This window comes from Oncorhynchus mykiss, chromosome 6 (genome assembly GCF_013265735.2).
Source record: "Oncorhynchus mykiss isolate Arlee chromosome 6, USDA_OmykA_1.1, whole genome shotgun sequence".
NCBI classification, from domain to species: domain Eukaryota; kingdom Metazoa; phylum Chordata; class Actinopteri; order Salmoniformes; family Salmonidae; genus Oncorhynchus; species Oncorhynchus mykiss.
The window spans coordinates 73,937,092-73,961,277 of record NC_048570.1 but is presented as its reverse complement, the minus strand read 5'-3'; the positions used below and the strand labels follow the sequence as shown (position 1 = coordinate 73,961,277).

Here is a 24,186-nt window from a genome sequence, read left to right as displayed (position 1 = left end):
GCACGGACATACATAGACACACGCACGCTGGCACCCTCAGTCACACACGCACGCACACTGACGCATGCACACGCACTCACAGACAGACCAATCACATCCGAGCGCGCACACCACACACACCGGGACACACGCACGCACACTTTCCCTTAGCTGTGCTTTTGTGTTTTGTCAGAATTAATGAGAAAAGTTCCCTTGCCCTAGGGGTAATTAGTGTCCTTGGAGTTAAATAAGCTAATACTTAGACACCTCTGGCACAAGCAATTATGTTTGTGTATTGAATAATTGATTCAAAGAGGGGGGAAGGGCTGCTAATCAGATCTGAGCATAATGAATTGATTTAATTAACAGGGGAATCTGAGGGTCTCTGAGAACTGCGCGCACTTTATTCGTAGCAGGAGCGGGCGCAGCACATAAATTGGAGAGAAAGGCAGTGTGAGTATGCTTTTAGCAGTTGTCAGGTCTGGAATTGGATTTCTTGAATATAGTTACAGTTTCGGAGCAAATGAGAACGGGGGGAGAATTTCTCTGTCGTCTAGTCTAAGCGTTTGATACGAGTACAGTTACAGATTCAGTAGATTTTACTGCTTTCCATTCTTTGTTTGCGTATGGAATTTACGAAGACCAACCAACATTGTTTTACGGGTGTAAATTGCAGTTGCAGTTTAGTCCGGAGAGGCAATTTTCTGTGTTTAGCAAGAACAAACTGAGCGCGGGCACCGCTCTTTCTTTCACGGATACATTATATTATCAATTGCCTAGAATAACATTCAAACGTGTGTTCATGTTACAAAGGTTTCCGTTACTAACGCAGATACAAGCCAAGCGTTCGTGAAATTTCAGCTTGCTGAACACATAAGGACGATTCGGTCGCTGTTTCAAAGCTCATTTCTAAGAGAAGCCTTGCGCACACCGACTGTTGAAGACTGCTGGAGCCGAGAACGGATCGTCTGGACCCGGACTCCTCGTTCCTCAGGACGATGGTGTTGGACAAGGAAGAGAGTGAGTAGCACCCCCGACGATGGGTATTTCATCTGGATGTCTCATTGGAAAAGTGTTTGTTTTTGTACTAAGTAGATAACCTAGCCTACCTCAGGATATAAATTAACCCACATTCTCCGTCTACGAAAGACACGTCTCGTAGACTTTATTTGGATACCCGGTGATAATTATTTGCGTTTTTTTGTCGTGAAGAACCTTTCAATTTTACTTCAACATCCATTAGAAGTCCTCAGCACGCACATACACATACGCCTATTTATTCACAGACTACACGTCTTCTGCAATTTGGAGCTTTGTGTTTATAAATGACTGTTCACGTGATGGGCATTTCAACCGTAGCAACACAACGCGGCATTAACATGGTCCCGCTTTCCCTCTGCCTAAAGTGCTCCTCGCATCCTCTGAAGTTACCGAAGCAGCTCTTTGACATCAGCACAGGATGGGAGATGCAATTCGAGTGCTTTTAACTTGATTGCAAATTATGGGTAGCTCCATGCAATAGGGATGGCAGTTTCCTTTCCTAATGCAATACCTGTCTATTTTGAAATGGGCTATGTAGGTTAATGAGCAAGTAATCCCATACATTTTTACTTTAGAGCAAACCTGTCTCTCTTGGCGTCCTATTTTGTCTATAAGTTGATATTTAGTAGTATATTTCATAGAATGCATACAAAAAGATTAAGCTAACCAAAAACCTCAAACTTGGAAGAAACTGTTGTGAAACTGGATCACTTAACTTCTGTCATCAGTTTGTGTAGAAAAAACGACTTTGGATAGCACTTATATCACTTGTGTGGCTGATCTATGGTGAGGTCTGTATTCTTAATAGGTAGGCTACTTAATACCTTCCCTCACAGCCTTCTAGGACCTAAAATAGGCTATTCTTGTCATATCTCAGAGAATACTGTCATCACACATTTGGTTTTAGCCAGAGGCTTTCCCCCAAAAAGTAATGGCTTGCATTTGCAACCCATTATTTATGTTTGAAAATTGATATTTCATATCTCTTAGCCGAGCATCCTTTCACTTACCCATCTAAAAACCAATAAAGGGATTGCAGTAGAAACATAAATTGGTCTGTCTAGCTGAATCCATGTTGTGCTAATGTACCCAGATTAACTCAACTGTAAATTGTCTCCTTTTGATGTCTGTCTTACTAAAAGTTCCCAATATGATTCATGATTCAGATGCTTTTAACAGCTATTGGCTAAGCAATATGGTAAATGTACAAGGTGATGCAAATGGCATTAGTGGGAAAGGATGCACAGGAGCATGTAATGCAGTCAATACTACATTAACTACTGATGCCCAATTACAGAACCAGGGAGAGTGGCTTTTAGGAGCATTAGGACTTGCAGAAAAGCTGAGATCACCTGCTGCTCATTGCCTAAAAGCTTCACCCTTTGCTTGCTGGGGCCGACAAACTGCGCTGGCATTTTGGTAGGGATGGGGGGGGGGCTGCTTGGATCTGTGCTTTCCCATAGCTAGAGCAGGCTGTTAGTGATCCATTGGCTCAGAGACATTGCCTGCATTTTACAGTGTCCATACTAAGCATAAAGCCATTTAGCCTACTGTGCATAAGAGGCAAGTGTGTGTGGGCTACTTGGCAGTTCAGCATACTTTTTAAATTCTGCATATATTAGCCTACAGTAATGTGATTAGACCACCATGCAGCTTTTAAGATCTTGTTTTTTGCCTTGAATCACATAAATTGAAGACTTATTCTCATGAGGGCATTTTGTCTTAGGGAAGAAAAGAACACAGATGTTGACTGACAACCTGAGTTATATTGAAACACTTTGGCTTTAACAGTGCTGAACTTGTGAATATGTGTGAAGTCTCTAGGAGGTCTGATGCCTCACAACGATCTAGGGAAATAACCAGACAGCTCTCTCTCTTCTAGAGAAAAGCTAATCCAACTTTTGAAATCTCTTTTGAGAAAGTAGGATACAAATCAATTCCCTCTCCACCTATATTTAAACACTCACACATTTTACATTCATGTTTGACCTACTACAAGGCTCAACTTCACATTGGCATCCAGCTCCAGTGTAATAATGGGTTACTTAGCGTTGTAATGGAATTGATTGGATTAAAGGTCTTTACCGTGTGTGTGTGTGTGTGTTGGCATTAAATGTGAAAACAGTGATGGACTGGAACCACCTGCTCATATCACTAACATGTATACCAAGTGGGTCATGAATATCAACTAGGCTTTCTGTCCTCCTCAGACATTCTGTTCCTAGCTAACTATACCCCCCCCCTCCCCATAAAACTGTATTGACAGATTAACCCAGTCTGAAAATATAGTACTTATGGTATTCTGAAGATATGTGGTGTGGAAGCACCACATTACTGAAATTACTTAATATGGATGTCTCTAGAAATGAATGGCACCACCTTCCCCAAATATTCCAGGTGAACATTTTATTTTTGCCCTCTAATATAAAGTTCCCAATTGACTTCTAATTCTAGTGGAAAAAAGCAATTCAGCCATTTTCTTTCCTTCAAGGTATTAGGAACTATCGGCTGCAGCAGAAATAATTGGGTCCTCATTGTAGACATGTCTTTGGCTGATCATTCGCACCACTGGGCTTTCTAAGAACTTGGGCTGAAGAGAACCTCCAATCCTAAAACCTGATGATAAATTCTTGGTTACCTTTGCACTTTAATTTCCGACCCCGTGAGAAGCCTGTCCAATGAAATGTGTACATTCATAAAGCAATGTTTCAAATGAATACCGAGACGTGATCTGTCGGCTACTGTAATAAAACTTGGGCTTCAGGCACTGATTTTTATTTTGAAATAATAAGAATTGCTTCATTCTTTACCGGAGTTACCATGGTAATTCTGTCTTGTAGCTATGTCATATTGATTTAGAAAGTGGACAGTAATATTTATTTTCTGTTATTCCCTTTCTGCGGTTTGATTTCCAGTTGGAGATTACATTCGTACATTTCTTAAGTCGTTTTGCTTATTTTTCCTCAAATGTAATTTTCTCTCTTATATTTCCTATTTTCTCAGCTTATTGGCTTGTTGTTACTCTAAATTAAACTTGCCAATTTCAAATATTGAAATTCCATCGGTATCCTTTGCCCTGGGCTCTAAACAATGTTACAAGTTATTTCAACATTTCGTATTGTGTGGTCACATCTAGTTATTAAGATGGTTTATCATGCCCCCTGTTTCCTTATTGGAACACATCTCTTCTCTTTCACTTGAATACCCTCCCAGTCCAGTGGGGATATCACTGACGTATCAGTGGACAACTGTCTGGTAAACCTTGCTTGGTCAAATGTCTTGCCATTCTACTATTGTAAACCTGAATGATTTGTTATTATCACTAATGGAAGACATGTTTTGCAATGGCTCATATGGACAAACAGGCCATGTACAGTTTACAAAGGGATATAATATCATTCATACAACAGTTATAACTCAATTATAATGTATGAACTCCAATGTGACATAGGCATGGAAAACACACCACACATTCACACCTCTCACTCACTACTTGTGCCCTCTACGCTCTATGCATACACTGCTATAACTGTTCTCTCGGTCTGTTCAATATGCAACATGACACTTCAACAGAAATATTCACATCCAACATGCTGAATTTGATTTCACCATTTACCATCAGTAAATTAATTTCACCATTTTAAACAGTGAGTGCTTGATTCAGTGTGATCTACTATGATCTTGCATACACACAGTTCTCACCAGACCCAATGATGTATCCCACCCCAAACCAGATCCCTATCAGAATTGAGTGTTTCACATCAGTGACTGTAGAAGATGCATATCATTTCCCATCATTTCAGTGGACTGAGAGACACATGTAAGCAAGATACTAGTGTACCCACCTTCCTCTGGTGCAAATGGCTGCTCTCATCAGAGAGGCACACTAACTCAATGATGCACTCCTGAGCTCTTTGAGCATCCTTTTATCATATCCAGAGGCCACATGCTCTCACGTTATATTACAACTTCTCACATCTAAGATCCATTTTCCCTATGCATCATGGGAGAAAGACTGACAAAGACTCTGTTTCCGTTGTCATTAGAAATTCTTCTCAACCTGCACTTCACAACATCCACCTGTTTTATTCAAAATAGTGCTTGGTAGGGGGGTGCAAAATGAAGTCGGTAAACACGGAATTCTCTAAAGCTCCAAGGATGCCTACTGCCTACTCCAACATTACATAGAAAACCTTTTAGATGAAGGATCATTTTAGACCAACTTTTATGACATCTCAAAACAACCTTATCTCTCACCTTGAGACCTGAGATGAATGCAGACATGCTCAGCATTCAGACATAGCCCCTTCTAGTAATTTAATAGGATCTCTATGTCATAAGTTCCAGGATGGGGTGAAAATGACAGCCATATTGATCAGGGAGAAATCCAAACCAGTCTAATTGGAATGAAAGCCAGTAGAAGCATAATCCAGATTTTACTTATGCAGGAAAATAAAAGTAAGGCGTGATGTATCAGAAGTTGTGTAATGGAATTATTGTCAACCTAAAATATTGTCATATAATTATGAAGTTTGTATGGGTTTTATACCACATTTCTGTAAAAAAAAAAATTACCTCTAAAATACAGTGTACAAAACATTAGGAACACCTTCCTAATAGTGCGTTGAACACCTTCCTAATAGTGCGTTGCACACCCTTTTGCCCTCAACAGCCTCAATTTGTCGGGGCATGGACTTTACAAGGTGTGAAAACATTCCACTGGGATGCTGGTCTATGTTGACTCCAATGCTTCCCACAGTTGTGTCAAGTTGGCTGGATATCCTCTGGGTGGTGAACATTCTTGATACACACAGGAAACTGTTGAGCGTGAAAAACCCAGCAGCTCTGCAGTTCTTGACACACTCAAACCGGTGCGCCTGGCACCTACCAAAAGATACTTAAATGTTTTGTCTTGCCCATTCACCCTCTGAATGGCACACATACACAATCCATGTCTGAATTGTCTCCAAGTCTTAAAAATGTAACCTGTCTCCTCCCCTTCATCTACACTGATTTGAAGTGTATTTAACAAGTGACATCAATAAGGGATCATAGCTTTCACCTGGATTCACCTGGTCAGTCTGTCATGGAAAAAGCAGGTGTTCCTAATGTTTTGTACACTCAAGTCTAAATAGTAACAGACCATAGTCCATAGTAACAGACCATAACAGACCATCTTTATTTTAGTTTTCCTGGATAGCTGTGAAGGCTATTATATTATACAATATCAGTACTTGTTGCATTTACATCTTGTCTATGTCCCATCATCAACTGATTTCAACCAGTGTATGGCTGTGGATTGACTGACTGCATTGTTTGAATGGAATGTTGGCATAATGGCAGTTAATTTGAGAAATGTATGGAATCATTCCTCTAAAACTGGATAGCTGGCTTGCTAGCTAACAAACATACACTGCAGATAAATTCATTATTTTACACAATCTTATCACAGCGCTGGCAAGCCATGGTTGACCAATTCCCTTACCAAAATGGTTGACCTTTATCCCATCATAAGAAGGTTCATGTCCATTCTGGTATTGTAAATCCTAATTCTAAGACCGAGGTAATGCAGACACGCTCATTGTTCCGAGGTAATGCCCCAGTCATACATGCATTAGAACGGTCTCTCTCTGACTCACACCTATAACCTTACTGACCTTTGATTCATACACAAGTAGTGTTATTCTGCTTCACATTGTGGTCTTTTGAAATCTCCGTGATGGTGTCTCAAGTAGCCCTGCAGCAGGGGCCTAATAGTACATGCTGTGTATGCTCTACTGAGAGAGGCTATACAGTTCCATATTGATGATTTTACAGTTGGTGGTTTTTAATTGACTTTCTCTGGTCTTAAAAGTATATACTATTCTCCTGACTCGTCTGGTTATAGCAGGAACCACTCACTTCTCACTGCAAAGCTGAGATGCCTCGTCTGAGGGGGACTGCTCTTGCACAGATACACACGGTCATTGAGACGCATGCATACTTCATCAGGAAAACACACATCTCTCTGCCATGCTAAAGCCGGTTGTTACACTAGTCTCCATGACATTACAGCTCTTCTCACATGTATTTATTTACCTATTTGCCTCATCTCCCTTCCCATCCTCTCTCTGGTTTCACTTGGTCATTCTGCAGTGTTCATTTCAGGCACTATTTAACTTTGAAAAGACAGCGCCGATATGATCTTGTTTTTTACATTTAAATTAGGCTCTAAAAGTTTGTTCGTGAAGCTTGTGATATGTTAACCAATACATTGGTTTTGTGTGTTAAGTTTACTGGTAAATGTTGTCTTGTATTGTCACTGCAACAATCTCTCTCCCCCCCTGGACTTTACAGTAACAGGTTGTTAGTTCACAATGCAGTGAAAAGGATTCGAAATAGGATTTGAAAGATATTTAGACATACAAAAGGAATGCTGTTTTGTTGAATGTTTAAATGAGCTAGTGATCGCTGTAAAGAATAATTTATGTGGGAATTGAATACTGCGGCATAATTGTACCAGTCTGTTTGTGCATGCACGTTTCCATTTTGAAACAAATTGATCTGCCGTTATGCCTATTAACTGCAAGACCTTGTATAATCCCTCCTGAAATAGTCCCCTGATACGTATTGGTTCATGTTGTTTACTTGCTGTAGATGGAAGTGTGTGTGTGTTTTGCTCAGTAGGGGTGGAGGCCTTTGGAGGCACTCATTAACTCAAATGTATTTCTCTCTTCCAGGGAGATCTCAGTTTTCCTAGGAAGCTGCTTGGGATTATTGAACCCTGGGTGGAGTGTGTGTTGGTGTTCGCATGTGTGGTGACTCAATTATGGCTCAGGTACTGCTTCTCAGTTGAGGATGTGAGTTCAATTTGGCATTCTGATGAGGGAGGTGCTTTAATGTTTTGGGACATTTTAGCTTCTGAAAACGGTAACCCTTCAGACGTGCTCCTTTAAAGGTGTTGCTGTACTGATACCATTTTCATAATGAAAGATGTGCAGCACTTTTGGCTGCCTCACATTTGAGGTAAATTCTGAAGGATAAGGAGGAGGCATGCAGTGAGTAGAGGACAGGCTAAAGAACAACCACTTCCAACAGAAGTACTTAAGATCTTAAAGGCAGATATCCTTTTATTTTCTGTTCCGGCAACTAAAGGTTTTTCACTTTCAAGTACTCTCAAATAAAGTCTGATACTAATTGCTTTAAATGTAAAGCCTATAAGTGACTATTGTTGGCCAACAAATGTCACATAAATGTATTCAGGTCAAGCACATAAACTCTACAGTACACCAGTCTACATAGAAATGGAGGGCAATGCCACTTAAAACACAACAGAGACAAATAGCAAACAGTATAGAGTGCTGTCCATTAAATGAGAGGCAACTTGCTGAGAACCAACAATCTCCGATTGGTTGACCTTCAATAAATCAAATGTTGAATAACTAATTAAAGGCTGTGATTGCAGGTTTATTTTCCCCTACTGAAAGCGTGGAGATTGGGCAGCGGGTATTGAAGTTGAGGATTTAATCATGGCTGACAATGAGTTTGCCTACACAACCACAGTTTGATCCATTAGACGCGAGTGGCAGCTGAGATCCATGCACACTTACTAGTGGTCGGCTTTAATTGAAATTGGTAACTGAGTGTGGAACATAATAACCCCCTGCGTCCATTCACGTACACACACATACACGGATACATGCATACGCATGCTCGCGCACACACCCATCCCCTCTTGCAGGCAATGCTTTTCTGTCCCCATCACACCAACATGTGACAGATTCCCCTGGACTAGTCAACCCAATAATGGAATAGCCATTTCATTTAACTCAAGAGTTGTGCTAGGACTTTAAAAATGGCATTGAAGAATAAAGACCAGAATGGCAGGCGTAACACATCGAAGATGTTGACTTTGATGAAACAACATTGTCTATTACAAAGACATCTGGAGAAGCTAATATCTTGACTCAATAACTCCTACAGCATTACAAGCCTGCAAACACACCACCGCAGTAGGTCAAGGGCCCTGCCTAATGCAAACCCCATCATCAGTGTGTGAACTGTCAATGGCGACCACCCTGGCTTGGTTCCCCATACAACCCCAGATCCAGGGACCTTTGAGGCCCTACTCTCCTGCCGTGCATCCAACCTGCCGCATTATTGACCCCATAAGGAGACAGAACCATGGTGTAGGAGAGAGTTCTGCCTAAATGTGACTTTGGAGGCCTGTTCCCCCAAACAACTGCCCCCTGTGGCGTATTCGCATTATTCAACATTAAACGCCCCTCATGGCTCACCACAGTGTGTGGTTCTTTTTTCCCTCCATTTTCGACTCACCGCGGACCCTGAATGGCACACCTGTCTCCTGGCATATCCTTTGAAATAATAAGTGTGCTGTAATTGCAGGGGAGTGGGGATTTCATACATCACTTCCTGACCTTGGGAGTGACACAAACTTTAGAGGCTACATTTATGCCTCCTGAATGCATTTTTAATGTGGGCTAAAATGTGTTTGGGCATTATTCCGTGCCGGATGGCGGAAAGCATCTGTGACAGTGCTAATGGTTACATTTTGCCAGGAATCATGAAGTGGCAGATACGATTGTCCCCTTTATCAAACTCTGAAAAGATCTGGTTGGAGAATAGATGGATTTATCGCCTTATTCAAATGCTAATGCAATCGGTGAAAAAATGAATTGAATTCACACATATGAAGATGCATTCATTATCCGGGTTATTGACAGCTTCGCTGGCAGTCACCCTAATGGAACTGTGGTGAAGTAGTTGGCTCAGAGCTAGCCTGAAAGAGGCTCAGTTAACAGATTAACTTACATTGAGTTAGGCTAGTTCTCTGAATCTGCTAACAGAGGGTGAGTTAGCATGCTAAAAGAGGTTGATTTAGCAGCAGGCTAATCGGGAAAAGGAGGATACCTAGTCAGTTGCACAACTGAATGCATTCAACCAAAATGTGTCTTCTGCATTTAACCCAACCCCTCTGAATCAGAGAGGTGTGGGCGGGCTGCCTTAATCAACATCCATGTCATCAGCACCTGGGGAGCAGTTGTTGGGGGTTAACTGCCTTGCTAAAGGGCAGAACAACATATTTTTCAACCTTGCCAGCTTAGGGATTCAAACCAGCGACCTTTCAGTTACTGGTCCAATGCTCTTACCACTAGGCTACCTGCTGCTTTTCAGAGGTAGCGTATCAAGGTAGCTTCTAAAGGTTGAGTTAGGCTAGCTCTCTGAGCCTGCTACTAACTAAGCACTAAAAACAAACTGACACTGCAGGCCCTCAACAGAACCGGCCTAACAGTTTATTGGCTAGATACAAGGCCAGACACCTCCCCCTCTTCGCTCTCTCTCCAATTGTTCCCCTGATCATTCTTCTTCAGAAGTTCTTGGAGCTAACCCTGCATAACGAGGGTTAGGAGCGATGGGCGTTTCTTTATTTTATTCTCGCTCTCTTTTGTGTGAGGGCTGTCGACAGCTCACCTTCCAAAGCTGTAATCTCACCATGCTCGTGAACAACCAAGTGTTGGAACAAGTTGGCTTCTCTAATAACTCGGAAACCCTGCCGGTTTCTCGTCTCAAAATAAGCAGTAATGAATATAATTAGAAAGCTGTTGCATATCTCTGTGATACATTTCTTTTAATTAACCCCATGTGAATACATTTAAAATAATAGGGGGTGAAAGTGTGGGGAAAAAACACCCTAATGAAGTTATCTGTTAATTGGGATTGTTTCTGCAGCCAAACCACAGTGAGTTGGGGCCACCAGGAGCTAACAAATCGTGCTGTTAGCATCCCTGCCTCCACAGAAAAGGGCCCATGCTGACTTCAAGTGTAAGAAATGCACCTCTGACGTGATGGAAATGACCGGCGGCCTGGAGAAAAGGCAGCCCTGTTCCAGGCCGCTCTACTGAGACTCCCCACACCGTGCTTGAAGCCGGGCCAGTGTTATTGCAGCCCTAATGCGGTCGCCTCATTTGGAGCGGATCAGGAGTAATTATGGTGGGGAAAGTGGCTGCCGACCACGGGGGTCAGGACACTTGTAACGTGAAAAGAGCAATTATTTCAGGAGACAAAACTCTCCCTTATCCCGGGCAGGGCCAGGGTCAATGCAAGGGACGGCTGGGCTCCGTTTCACCGGGGCTTATTAGCCGCAGCAAGCTGCAAAGTTTGCCAGAGTGCATCTCGTTAATGAACAGTCCCCTCCTCATCGGCACCAGGCCCTGCTCTACCCCACTTACCGGGGCTGTTAATTATGTCATAATCAGAGCATGCAAGCCCAGCAAGCACTTCTCACAGACCCAAGCATTCATAACACAACCGTCTGGAAATGTGGCTGTACTGTAGTATACTGTAAGAGATCACACCCAGACAGAACCCACAGGACTAGTCTAAAACATGCTGAATATAAAACCATGTGTCATTGACTGCATTGGCCTGTGAACGACTACTGCATGTGTTTTTTTCTGTCTTGAAGCGATATGCTCCAACTGCGGAGGGAAATATGAATTCTACAAAGTCTTGATTATGCTTATCATTTTGAATGCACTCATTTGTCTCCTTTCAGCTGGCCTATATTCCAGCTGATATTATGACCAGATGTCTTGTGTTTTGTCTTGGCAATAGAGGAGAATTGGTGTCTACAGGCTCAATTACAGTAATGATGTGAGCTGATTGAAAGGGTCTGATTCATGCAGACAATGGCAGGACATCTGCCTGCGATCCCCATTAACCTCCATGGCGGCTGCCTCGGCCCTGTCTGGGACAACATTCTATTCTGGATTGCCATGGCCACAGCGTTTACAGTGAGAGAGGGAACACAAAAGCCTAGGTTTACGGCTTCAGCCTCTTCCAAGCCACTGCAATATTCACCAGAAATTCTACTTGAGCAACGCCACCACTGGTTAAGCAGCTCAAATGGTTAGGCTACACCAACAGGACTGAACATTGCTTTTACCAACCCAGAATCTAGGATTTCTTTGTGCCCACTCAACATAGTAGAAAGAAATGCCTAGTAATAAACACTAAATTATAATGACTGAATTGAAATACTGTCCAAGAGCGCATGGTTCATTTTCCCATACAGAGTTGATCTGTTAGATGGTTTCGAAAGCCTATCATATCCTTATTGAGCAATGCTTAAACGGGAATCCGTGTATAGATTCATAGTGCCTGATTTAATGCGTCTGTCTGATGTCTTCTGGAGGAGTCAGTGAGTCACAGAGGAGATGATGAACACCGTTGTTTCACTTGAATGCAGTTGTTAGTAATGTAGCATGTCATTTCTCTGGGCATCTCTCAGCGTCTGTCATTGCGGTTACCAGTCTCTTATTTACTGCAGTGAGCTGAGAGCAGTAATTATACGGGCCCCAGAGATGAGGTCCACTCAGCCCAGCCTCCCCCAGAGACAAGACGCTGCCTGAGTGATGCTATTCAATCCCCTTCCCTCCGCAGGAACCAAGGGAGCCTGCGTCACATCAAGGTGTCACTCCACCTAATTGATCACATGTATTTAATTCCAGAGAGTGACCCCACCCACCGGGTAGTGATGTACTGTACACATTTCTATTCAGACGTGCTTATTTAACAGATTAGCATGCAAGCAGATGTATGATAGGAGAAGGAGAAAAGGGGATCGGAGGGCAAATCCTCCCCTCTTTCTCGCTCTCCATCACTCCTTGCCTAATCTGAGGATGTGCCATGCAGATGTGATAATTGCATTTCAATGCTTTAAAACGTTTCCTCGAGTGCACCGAACAGCTTATTTTCCTTTTAAAACGTTAAATACATCAAAAGGGTTACCACATAGATTCTATTTTTAGATAGCGGTAAAAACTGATCTTGAAATGGGCTTACATAGCATCCGATTTCTATCTCTATAATGGAAAGTACATGGTCTGACCGTTTCAATGAAGGGAAAAAAACATAACTGAGCAATGCTCAACATAACATATTCTTAAGAGATAAGGTCTTTAAAAAAGAAGAGGGGTGGAAAAAGACTGAGATGACAGACCTTACACCAAGTATTAATGGCAAATTAATTTCTTTCTCAGGGAAAATATTTGGCAAAGCAAGATCCCTCTTTAAAAGACAAAAATGCATTCCCTGTTGGAATATGAATCATGGTCTAGCGAGCTACGTTTTTTGGGACACCAAATGACACGGGAAGGTCAGTGGCACTTGTATCTGTTAAATGGATTGGATTAAGTGGAGGCTGCCTCTTCGGCTGCTGCCGTTTCCTTTTCTAATGTAACTTTTTGTTCTCGGCAGGATGGGAAGGTGCTGTTCCACTCAGGGATTTCACATGGTACTAAGTGTGGTGACAGGTGCAATAAACTATTCTCCTGGTATTAAGGAAATTGACATGACATTTGTTTTATACAATCATTTATTCTGTCACTACTCTTTGTTTAGGAAATGCTACATGCAGTGTAGCTACTACTGGAGTTTTCTGAGGCAATTTTCCACAGGCTGTTTTGGTAGATGACATCAAGCATGTGTTTCTTCCCTGAGACAGCAGGATCTGTGCAGTAAGCATCCTGGCTTCCTAATGTATCTGAGGCTTTTCCTCTGTTCAGGCAGCACTCTCAGGCCCATAGAGGGAGCACTGTGTACATGGTGGTGGGGAGGAGTGTCAGACTCACTGCAGTTTCAAGTCTGGGTTAGGGAATAGAACATTGCCACGTTGATGTTTAGGATGCCTCTCTCAACATAGGGAGAGCTCCAAAGAGGCTGGAACAGGGGACGTGCTGTACAGCCCTTCCACAGAAGGGGTTAAACCCCCTCCTTTGCAGAGTTGATGTAAAGCACACACATGTTATGTAACAGGGTGGGTAAATGGTATGTGGGGGGGCGGTGGTCTAAACCAATTATGAGTGGTTCTCTGGAGGTGGGGAACGACCTTTGTGTATAATTAGTTCTCTTATTTAAAGCAAAGATTTTGAGTAAAATAACTAATTAGCTGTCATAAAAGGCAAATTAAAGATTTTTTTGTGATCCCTGAGGGAATTAAGGAAACCCGATTTTGTTTTGCTATGCGCATGCACAAACCACACACACGCACACACAGCACTCTCTCTCCTCATTAAGACTGTTTTTAGTTCTGTGGAAGGCTGACAGGCGAGCACTGTTGGCATACCTGCAGAGAGCTCCTCTAACAAGCCATGAGATGCAGGTAGAACAGACCACCCTTAGCTAGTGTGGCTTCAATTTGAAGCTTTTTAGCTTCATTTACACAGAACATTGGTATTTATAGCGGGTTTTGTGATCCTAATGCGCCAGCTTCTAGGGGCCCGTTTTGGGGAGGGAGGAGGTGAGGGAGCTGGAGGGTAGGCAGAACACTAATTGATGGTTCCCATCACCAGCGCTGGACCAATTAGCCTCCCCTTTCCACTTGTGATAAAGAAATGGGACGAAGGCTGAATACCACCAGAGCTCTTTTTCACATACAAACCAAAGCCATCAATTTAACTAACAAGCTCACCCTTTCCCTTATTTTAAAAGGAGAGATGCTAATTATATTACATTCACAGTATTACTGATGGTCAGAAATGGCTGAACAAATCTGGATCCAATAAGGCGTGTGTGGGAGACAGAGGGAAAGACAAAGGAATAGAGACAGGAACATGTGCTTTGGTATTCAGCAGAACAAGGTGCTATGGGGTTTTTGTGCAGGGGAAAATGACATGCTCAGAGGAGAATCAGGGGCATTGGGTGATACAACTGCTTAGCTACCAGCAGAGGCTCTGTTTATCATGGAAATAACTACTATGGTTCCAGTGAAACTACAGGGTGGCTGCCCAACACCACTGACATCCAAACACAACTAGAGGACATCAACACACACATTAGAGCACTACTCTCCTGTAACTGCCATCTCTCAGACAAATATACTGTAGGTCAATAGCAACTGCCTTTACTAGAACACAACACCTCAACAACAGATCACACCTCTGAGGATAAAGACAAAACATCTAGAAAATGTACTAAAGTTATATAAATGCTACAGTGGGAAAAAGCTATGAAATTCAAAGAAAGCCTCCCAGCACACCATGTCTTTAAAACATCGGGCATTTGCCGTTTTATAGGCACCCACATACAAAGCGATGGCCGTCCTCCCTCCCTGTGACGCAGGCTGCGTCCGGTTTTTGAGAGAAATGTGTTTTGAAAGCAGAGAGGCGAGCGGTGGCCGTCGTGTGTTCTATTAGACAGATCAATAGCTCAGTGTGTGAGAGTGTCTTAAGAGCTGTTGTCCTGTGCTTTCAGCTGTGGCAGACCTGTTAGTGCTATGGAGGGGTGCCGCCTGCCACTGCCTCTGTACCAGTAGTGGCCTGAGGGGGGCTTTTAGTCCAAACACAAATGTCAACCACACATAGACTATTAGTGTTTAGTGCAGTTATTAAATGGACTTTATTTGTCCTTTAGGAGGCTAAAAGGCACACTTTAAGGGGACCTGCGTGACAGCGGGGCAATTTGCGGGTTTAGTTACTCAGGCTCGCTCGTTGCTGACACATGAGTACAGATAAGTGTAAAAGAAGGAAAGGCTGTAATGCAGCGAGCGAGCGTGGTGTGTGTCTGTGTGAGTGCGCGCTGAGAGGCACTTAGGCCATAACATATCTCACTGGGGTCTGCGAGCAGCGTTCTTGTGGTCAGAGGCGTTTTAAAAGGTTAATGTTAATCTGTACCAAACAAAGCCCATGAGAAGCTTTTACAGCTGTGGACAGTTCAGAGCAATGAGAGCTGATGAAATGGTAGGTGACTAACATAATATACAGCATGCTGTAAATACCACGCTAAGCAATATGAGGTCTGTCTGTGACTCTGTTACGAGTACAGCTTCAAATAATCAGTAGGCCTGCCTGCCTAGTGTGGTTTACCTGGTGTGACTGTAGTCCAATGTGATCTGTGTGCCTATCTGAACGGAAGAGTGTTCATGTTAATGCATATGAGCAGAGGCAGTGCACTGTGGCCCTCTCTCTCTCGTGAGGCTCTGCTGCCTCCAGACACTGCAGCAGCAGCCTTATCGAAAAGAGAACATGAAAAGTCACTGGTGTTCCTGGGCAGTGAATCACGCCGCAGCGTTTGTCTCCTTATCGCTACAGGTGTGCCGATGCTCTCCGTCCAGCCCAAAGGGAAACAGAAGGGGTGTGCTGGCTGCAATCGCAAGATTAAAGACCGCTACCTGCTCAAGGCCCTGGACAAATACTGGCACGAGGACTGTCTGAAATGTGCCTGCTGCGACTGTCGCCTGGGGGAGGTGGGCTCCACCCTCTACACGAAAGCCAACCTCATCCTCTGTCGCAGGGACTACCTGAGGTAAGAGAAGCCACTCTCAGTCGCCTCTCATAGAACAGAAAGGCCACGCCCCACCTAGGGCTGTGTCAGCTCTCTCACTACTGCTAGGGTAACACCACCATGAATGTCTATGAACCTGCCTCTCACTAGAGCTCTCTATTTGGGTCCATTTGTATGTGAACCAGTGTTTTTCTCAAGCTTTTAGAAGACATTTCCTCCCAGGCTGTTTTGGTAGATCAAGCGCCTGTTTGTTCCTCATTATAGGATATCGATGCTGACTAGATGTGTGTCAATTAAGCCTGAATCCCATTATGCTCATGCGTGACTCTCCCCAGGCTCTGATCTGAAGCCTTGGGAAGGCAGAGCGGAAAGTTTCCAATTCCACGTTTGTATGTTTTTAGCTCTCTTAAAAACATTTTTCTGTTTCAATTTTTTTGTTGCTTGTTTACATGAACACAGCACTCTCTCCCCTCGCGGTACAGACCTGGTTTCAGTAACAGTAGAGATGGGTCATGTTGTGTTCTGGGACGACTCCAGGCAGGCTAGCTTCAACTTTAGTGTCTGTGGCTCAATATTTTCCCCATGTACCCTGCCATCTGTTTCCTAAATTAAACATGATCATTTCCTGGGCGTTAAGTCACATACCCTGGGGCTTCCGAATGAGATCCTACCATTTATCCCCGAGACCATCCCCTGGGGGCCAGCCTAGAGACCTTGCTGCCCCTGGCCTCTCCCTGTCTTTCCCCTCCCTCTCCCACCCTGCCCTACCAGCAGGTCCCAACCGAGAGGGGCTTAGGGGCCGGGCGTTGAGAGGAGCCATTACCATCCATCAGCTCCCACCAAGAGTTAATGCTGTTAAGATGCAGCGAGAGAGGTTCACTAAGACTGCTGCTGCACCCGGAAGAGGCAGATGGTGCAGATGAGGTCATAATAAAAGGAGCAAATGACAAGAGAAGGCAAAAATTATTAAGCCGAGAGTGGCGCTTTTGACATGGTTAAATATGATCCCCTAAAAGGGCCGGTTTCTCCCTCCCTCTATCTGATTGATTTCTCCTCCCATTATGAAGGCCTTATCGTGGACATCAGCTCCCTGATGAAAATGTGTTCCTATGGGCTAACTGGCCTGACAGGCAGCTCTGCAGAAAGCAAACTCAAAGCAAGACTAGGGCAGAGCGGTAAGAGAGGAGGGAAGAAAATAAGGGGCAGAGGGGGCTAGAGTGAGAGGGAAGAAGCAAGGGAGCGAAACGTAAAGCAGGAGAGGCGAGGGAGAGATGGGCTTTCTGTGTTTCTGCCTGGGCCATGATGGCCTAATGAAATACAGCCCACTCGTCTGCTCTTCAGCCTGAGACAAATGCATGCCACTTAATGGCTGGAGATGTTTGAGATGAATTCTATTATGGAACCAATTAAAAACATTCCCTTTCTCAGCAGCGAGGGAAGAGACAGTTTTAGAGCTTATAGTTTTAAAGTAGGTGACGCAGGCTCCATACGGCCTCGTAATCCCCTCACAGAGCCCCCGTCCTGCACGGAGAGAGGAACGCTTCCCCTCACCTCCATTAATGAAGTGGAATCCTCCTGTATGGAGCTGCAGTTCATTAGGGACATGCAGCCAGGGTGGATCAAACACACTTTATTTCCCTGGGTTTGGAGCCCTGCCATGCGCACATTAATTATTATAGGAGCTCCGTCTGTGTTCGTCCTTCAGGAGCTCAGTAGCACCGGTAACATCTTGTGCACACCCCCCAGCCCCCCGCTCTCCCCTGGCTGGCCTGCCAGCAGCGTCTTCTAAAACCTCAGATCAGAAGTTTCTGAATCCACTTGACATTCTATTCCCTCTGTTGTAAAAGGCTGGGTTGGTTTATTAGCAGTTTTACCACACTTTCATTATCACGCAGAACAATAGATTAATTAGGTGTTTCATTTTTGTCTGGGACTCGGGATCTGGCGACCTCGCCAAAGAAGGTTGACAAGCCAGTCATGCTTTTGATCGCCCGAAACCCCAAGCCTGACATCGTTTTATCTTCTAACTGACAAATATTTTAAGGGGAACATACTGTATCAGTCATCTTTTTATCAAAGTAGAGTGCCTTTATTTGAAGTTTAAAGCACATTTTTTTCCCCAAGCTAATGGACATTGTAAGTTACGCAGTACCGTCAGCACTGCAATGGAAGTAGATATTAAACTGTAATTAAAACATCTTATTATCTGTGGATGTATTAATGTATGTCAAACGTCTCTGCCACCCACTGGAGATGAGCAATTCAATAAAAACTATAATAAGACAGTTACTTCTTTCCTCAAATAAAGTAGAAAACATTTTCTGGCAACATTTTGAAATATATATTATAGCAAGCTTTACACCTTCAAAGACACAACTGTTGAGGAAGGTCAAAACACGCCTTACGTGCATTAATACAGTAGTTCTCATTTCTATGAAATCAGACAAACTGTAAATGGAGCAGTGAATCTCAGAGCTTAGAACAGAGTAGAAGACTTGAAGAGCTCAAGTCCAATCTCAAGGAAACAGAAGACATGCAGATGATGCCGGCATGCAGGGGGAGAGTCTGAAGTTAGCGAAGCAGCAAGTTCAAACCGCTAAAGAAAGCACAGCTGTCTCTCCAGATCCACGCTAAATCACACAATAACTGAAGGAGTGGAACAATGGAGGAGAGGCTCTTTAACTTTAATGGCAGTTCATTTTGTTTCAACCAGCCAATATCAGTGGAGGAAAATGACTTCCAGTATAAACTCTTTTGTTTTCTCTCAACGCTGCAGTGTTTATATATTTTTTCTCAATCTTGGCAGTGAACAGTTCACGGCATGCTAAATCTGCTTTTTTGGTAATGCCTATTCATTTTTTTATGGCATTCTGTTGAAGATCATGTTTAAAATTTCAGTTAACATTTCAATTCTACAAGCACACTATGCTATGTTACTGTAGACAGTATGGATTGAATAGATATGCTGTGACAGTTCATTTCACAACTATGAAAGTCCTTCAGCACCCTCACTGGAAAGTCCCACTAACCGGCCTCACCATGGTAATGGCTGGTTTCACTTTATCTTACATTATATAGCTTTAAAATCCATCCCATTGTCTCAGTTTGAGGGTGACCTTCCAAAAGAGTACTTGTAACCTTCTAATCCACTTAAATTAACCACTATTTTAAGCTGGGCCCTTTCTGTGCTTCAAACCCTGCCTAAAAAATTGACTTCTTAACAAAGTAGGATTGGCAGCGGTCTGTAGTGAGGGGCAATGTATTCTGCCCTCACATTTTCCACAGCATTCATTCTCCACTTCAATGGGACAAAAAATCGTATATATGTCGAAATAATTAGTATACCAGTTGTGAGGATATTGACTTTTCTTAATCCTAACAGACAAAATGTAACTGCATCATGAGCTACTGCACTATGATTGTACCAGTCACACAGCACAGTATGCCATTACAATATGTGGGAATTCAGAAGAAAATTGTCTTATGATTTGTAATCATTCTTAAAAGAACTCAAATCTCTACTGTATGGTGAATCGCAATTAAGGTGTTGTGATCCTCATTCCCACTCAGCTCTCCCTAGTGCTATGCATGCTGGTCTTTGTAGTCCCTATTCCACAGTGCCCTCCCACTAAATGGTCAGCATAGTGTCTCTGTCTATTACTCAAAGTGCGCTGCAGTCCCTATATCAACCACAGAGCCCAGGGCCCACACTGCCATAACACTGAAACATAACCTACATGATGGCTTTACATCACTGACATGTCCCCTGGGAAGCATACAATACTGCATCTAATAAAGCATCCATATTCACAGGGCCAGTCAAGTAGCAGGTCAGCACACACACACAGAAGGACAGACTAGGTCAGAGTCAGACCACAGAGACGATAACAGCCTGGTTTAGTTTGAGCTAGAACTGATGCTGATGCTGATATTAACAGAATCAATCCAGAATAGAATATTGGGTCCTTTCATCTGTTTTTTTAAAGAGGAAAGAAATCACTAATATAACATTAATAAATCTAAAAGCCTGACAATCATTTCACCAAGTGGGTTTGAGCAGCAGCACCTCGTCCGGGTGGCATGGAAAGCTCAGCGTTCCAGAGGTCTATATCAACACACTTTACTGGAACAGTAACCAGTTCGAACAATGACTTTGTTCAACACTTCGTATCTATTAGAACCAAACAGCTCTGTCTCGCTCTCTTTCTCCTAGTCTAAGGCACCAGCAGCAGTCCTCTCCTCTGGGGCAGTGTGCTCTAATTAGACCCTGGGTCTACTGGAGGGATATGTTTTCTGTGACAAGGGGAGAGCAACCGACAGAGACTAATATGGAGAGGGGATACCAACTTTTGACTGTTCTCTCCACCTGAGTCTCCTGAGCCCACAACTTTGGGAACGTGTTTGCCACTGACAGTATGTTAATCTGCCATCGCCTGCCTGATCCCCTTTCGCAAAGCTGTGGCGCTGTCCCCTTTTCCTGCAGAATGTGCAAGTCTATCTGTGATTCAAAATCTTCAAATTAAACATAAGGCCAGGCGCTTGGAAAATGTAAATGTGACTGGGGTCTGCAGGCTCCGGAGTGGAGTTGCCTTTGCTTTGCTTTGAGGAGAAAGATCTACACCAGTGCCTCTTGCTCTGCTTGTGACCTTCATCGTTTGCCTCCTATCTAATAAGCTTAAACAAACAGCAGTGAAATGTGAGTTGTGCGTCTGTTCAGTGTACTGCCGAACATCTAGTTACCTCTCCAAGGTCTCCCCGCCATTCTCCCAGGCAGTCTCTGAATGAAACAGAGGGGGATCGAGGCAGTATCCTTGCAACAGGAATATTTTGAACGTTTGACTACATTATAGAATTTAGCCTCTTGTGTAAAATCCAGCTGGCTTTGGTTGGAGCAAGTCTCATTAGGTACTTTGGTTTTAAAATTTGAAAACTTTCAACAGTTCAATTGGTTGCCTCAGATCTGTTTTTATTGCTTTCGCTATGTGCTAGGAGAAATGCTTTGAAGAAGGGGATTAGAACCATGTGATCATTTTAATTAGATCATTAGCAAAGAATTAACATCTAGGTTTGTAGCCCTCATTAACAAAAAATACCAAGTGTGTGCCAAGATAGATTTGTGAATTAAATGGGATGTTTTCGGATTTGTCTGTTTTTCACCGTTCTTTCTGGGTTTTTTTTCTTCTTGGCTTTACTTTTTGTTCGCTCCTCTGTTGCATGAAGGCTAAGGAAGGTACGTTAATCTCTGTTTGTATTCTCTCTCTCTCTTCCAGGCTTTTTGGTACAACAGGGAACTGCGCTGCCTGCAGTAAACTGATCCCAGCCTTTGAAATGGTGATGAGAGCCAGAGATAATGTTTACCATTTGGACTGTTTTGCCTGTCAGCTTTGTAACCAGAGGTAAGGAGAGCGAGAGCTCACAACTGTGTCGTGAGACTGCCTTTTTGAAATATGTAATGCTGTTCTGAAATGGCCATTAGCTCAAACTAGTTAGCCATTTAACAAAAAAAACTGCCTCTTGAGGTGCAACAGATCTGTTTTGGGGTCAGTAAAACTAAACCCAGACTGTCTGTGTAAATACAGATTTTTGTTGTCTGTCTTCCCATTTTGAAAGCACACGCGTGTTGCATTGCGTTAGCAACATTGTTCATTCATATGTTGACCCTGCCATTAGTTTGTCCTTGTTTGTGTTTTGTGACTAGAAACAACTGGGATTATAAACTTGAGGGGAACAAAAGTAGCTCATGTATCAAGTGATACAGCTGCCAGACCAATGCCAACACTCACAATGCTTTAGTTGAAAGGTTCACTTTAAGCCACAACAATACACCTCCAAGAGGCCACTCTACGGGAACATGCCTTACAAGTTTGGGTACCACACTACAGGGTAGTGGAATTAAACAGATTTTTTAAAATATAAATACTGTATGCTATTCAGTCCAGGAATGTTAACTATGTTAACTAGACACCTTAGTGACCCACATGGGCCAAAGCCTTGCTCACTCCATCCTAGGTCCTGACCGCTCCTCACCTCTGAGCTCTACACTATTACATCCATACATACTCTCCTCACAATACAATGCAACAATCCCATAACAGTGCCGCACAGAGAACACTCTGCTAATCATGGGGTATTGTGACCCTCTCCATCCATACAGCACAGGCACATTAACCTTTCACAGGGATGAGTCAGTAACCATGGTGAGCACCTGGCTGGGGTATGGGAATGCTGGCTGCAGCCACTCATGGGGCCAGGCATTACTGGCTAACTGATACCACAGCCATTGCCCCTCTGCCAGCCCTCAGCCTGCCCAACACATTACTGTGGCCCAGCCTGATAAGCAGCCCTGCCATCAGTACGGCTGTTCTTATCTTCACTCATTCTGTCTATGAAGCTGTGTGTCGTACAGTACATAAGCACCGCCATTTAAAAGGATGCCCTTGAACAAGGCAGTTAACCCACTGTTCCCCGGTAGGTCGTCATTGTAAATAAGAATTTGTTATTTTAAATTTTTTTAATTTTACCTTTATTTTACTAGGCAAGTCAGTTAAGAACAAATTCTTATTTTCAATGACAGCCTAGGAACAGTGGGTTAACTGCCTGTTCAGGGGCAGAACGACAGATTTGTACCTTGTCAGCTCGGGGATTCGAACTTGCAACCTTTCGGTTACTAGTCCAACGCTCTAACCACTGGGGGGGGTTCTTTCATTGGGTGCCAGTCCATTTGTCCGCACGTTTTGAAATTATATATTTTTTATCTACTTGTATTTGAAGCCACACCTTCAGTGACCATCAGAGGGGCCTTTGAATCATACACAAGGAACAATGGCATTTGCAAACAAGCGACGTCGCCAAACGGGTACAATCAAAGCCCAGAGAGCAGCAATGGCCATCGCCTTTAACAGCTGATCTCAATCAACCACATTCTTCTCCTAGAGCAATGCTATCATCATCAGCCTGTCAACACAAATAACTGTCATATTGTCCTCTACTAATCTCCTTTGTCTCCCCACGTTGTCCTCCTTTTTATTAATGCTTTGCCTTTGTTTTTTCCTGGCTGGCAGGTTTTGTGTGGGGGACAAGTTTTTCCTTAAGAACAACATGATTCTGTGTCAGATGGACTATGAGGAGGGCCAGCTGAATGGCAGCTTTGAGACGCAGGTTCAATAGCCGGGCCCAGTGGCAGCGACCAGGAACCCTCGGCCCACCGTACTTACACATGATGCCATGGATGTTCTGCTGCACTTGGGAAGAGGAGCGTCTGTCTGCTTGCCTGCAATACTTTTTAAATAGCCCTTTATCAGTCCATAAGGACTCTATTGTAAATGTACTACTTTTTGCCCCTCCCCTTCCCATCCTTGCCCCTCCCCTTCCCACCCCAACACTGAGCAGTTACAAGTTTTGATGTACAGTTGTGCCTGCTTAGCTGAGCACTGTATTGCTTGTATGTTTTTGTGACGTTTGTTTTGGGTTTGTTTATTCTTTTCCCCTTTCGGGAACGTTTCCTTGGAGGGTATGTACAGTCTGTTTTCTCTGTATATATAAACTGGAACATTTATTTTATGAAATGTAATGCAATTTTATTACTAGTGTGAATTAAAGATTCTTAAATGTTCTTAGTGAGTTTTTTTTGTTTGTATACCAAAACCAAAGTTGTTTGAGGAGGCTGGCCCATGTGTTGATATCATTATTATCTCTCAAATCACAGAGCTGTAAAAAAGCCTTGCGAGGGGAAAAACAATCTTTTTTAAAAAGCAGTGGAGAAAAAAAGGAAGTTTTATTACATTTTGCAAAGAGTGCTGATGGAATTAGAAATGCTGTTTCAAATGAACTAAATAAGATTTTATTTGGAATAAAATAATGACTTCTCCAGACTGTGTTGTTGTA

The 24,186-nt window shown here is 43.2% G+C and overlaps 1 protein-coding gene across 2 annotated transcripts; it reads left to right on the top strand.

Moving 5' to 3' along the window:
* Nucleotides 1–180: 180 nt before the first annotated feature.
* On the top strand, nt 181–23,914 carry LOC110526553 (rhombotin-1). Of its 2 annotated transcripts, none has more exons than XM_036980940.1 (4): nt 181–432; nt 16,110–16,323; nt 21,573–21,698; nt 23,364–23,914. In XM_036980940.1, the coding sequence occupies exons 2-4, from the start codon at nt 16,118–16,120 to the stop codon at nt 23,467–23,469; spliced, it is 438 nt and encodes a 145-aa protein (XP_036836835.1). In that variant the 5' UTR covers nt 181–432; nt 16,110–16,117; the 3' UTR covers nt 23,470–23,914. The 2 variants fall into 2 exon arrangements, with proteins under 2 accessions (XP_036836835.1, XP_021463286.1); XM_021607611.2 differs by having other exon boundaries at nt 183–999.
* The last annotated feature ends 272 nt before the right edge of the window (nt 23,915–24,186 follow it).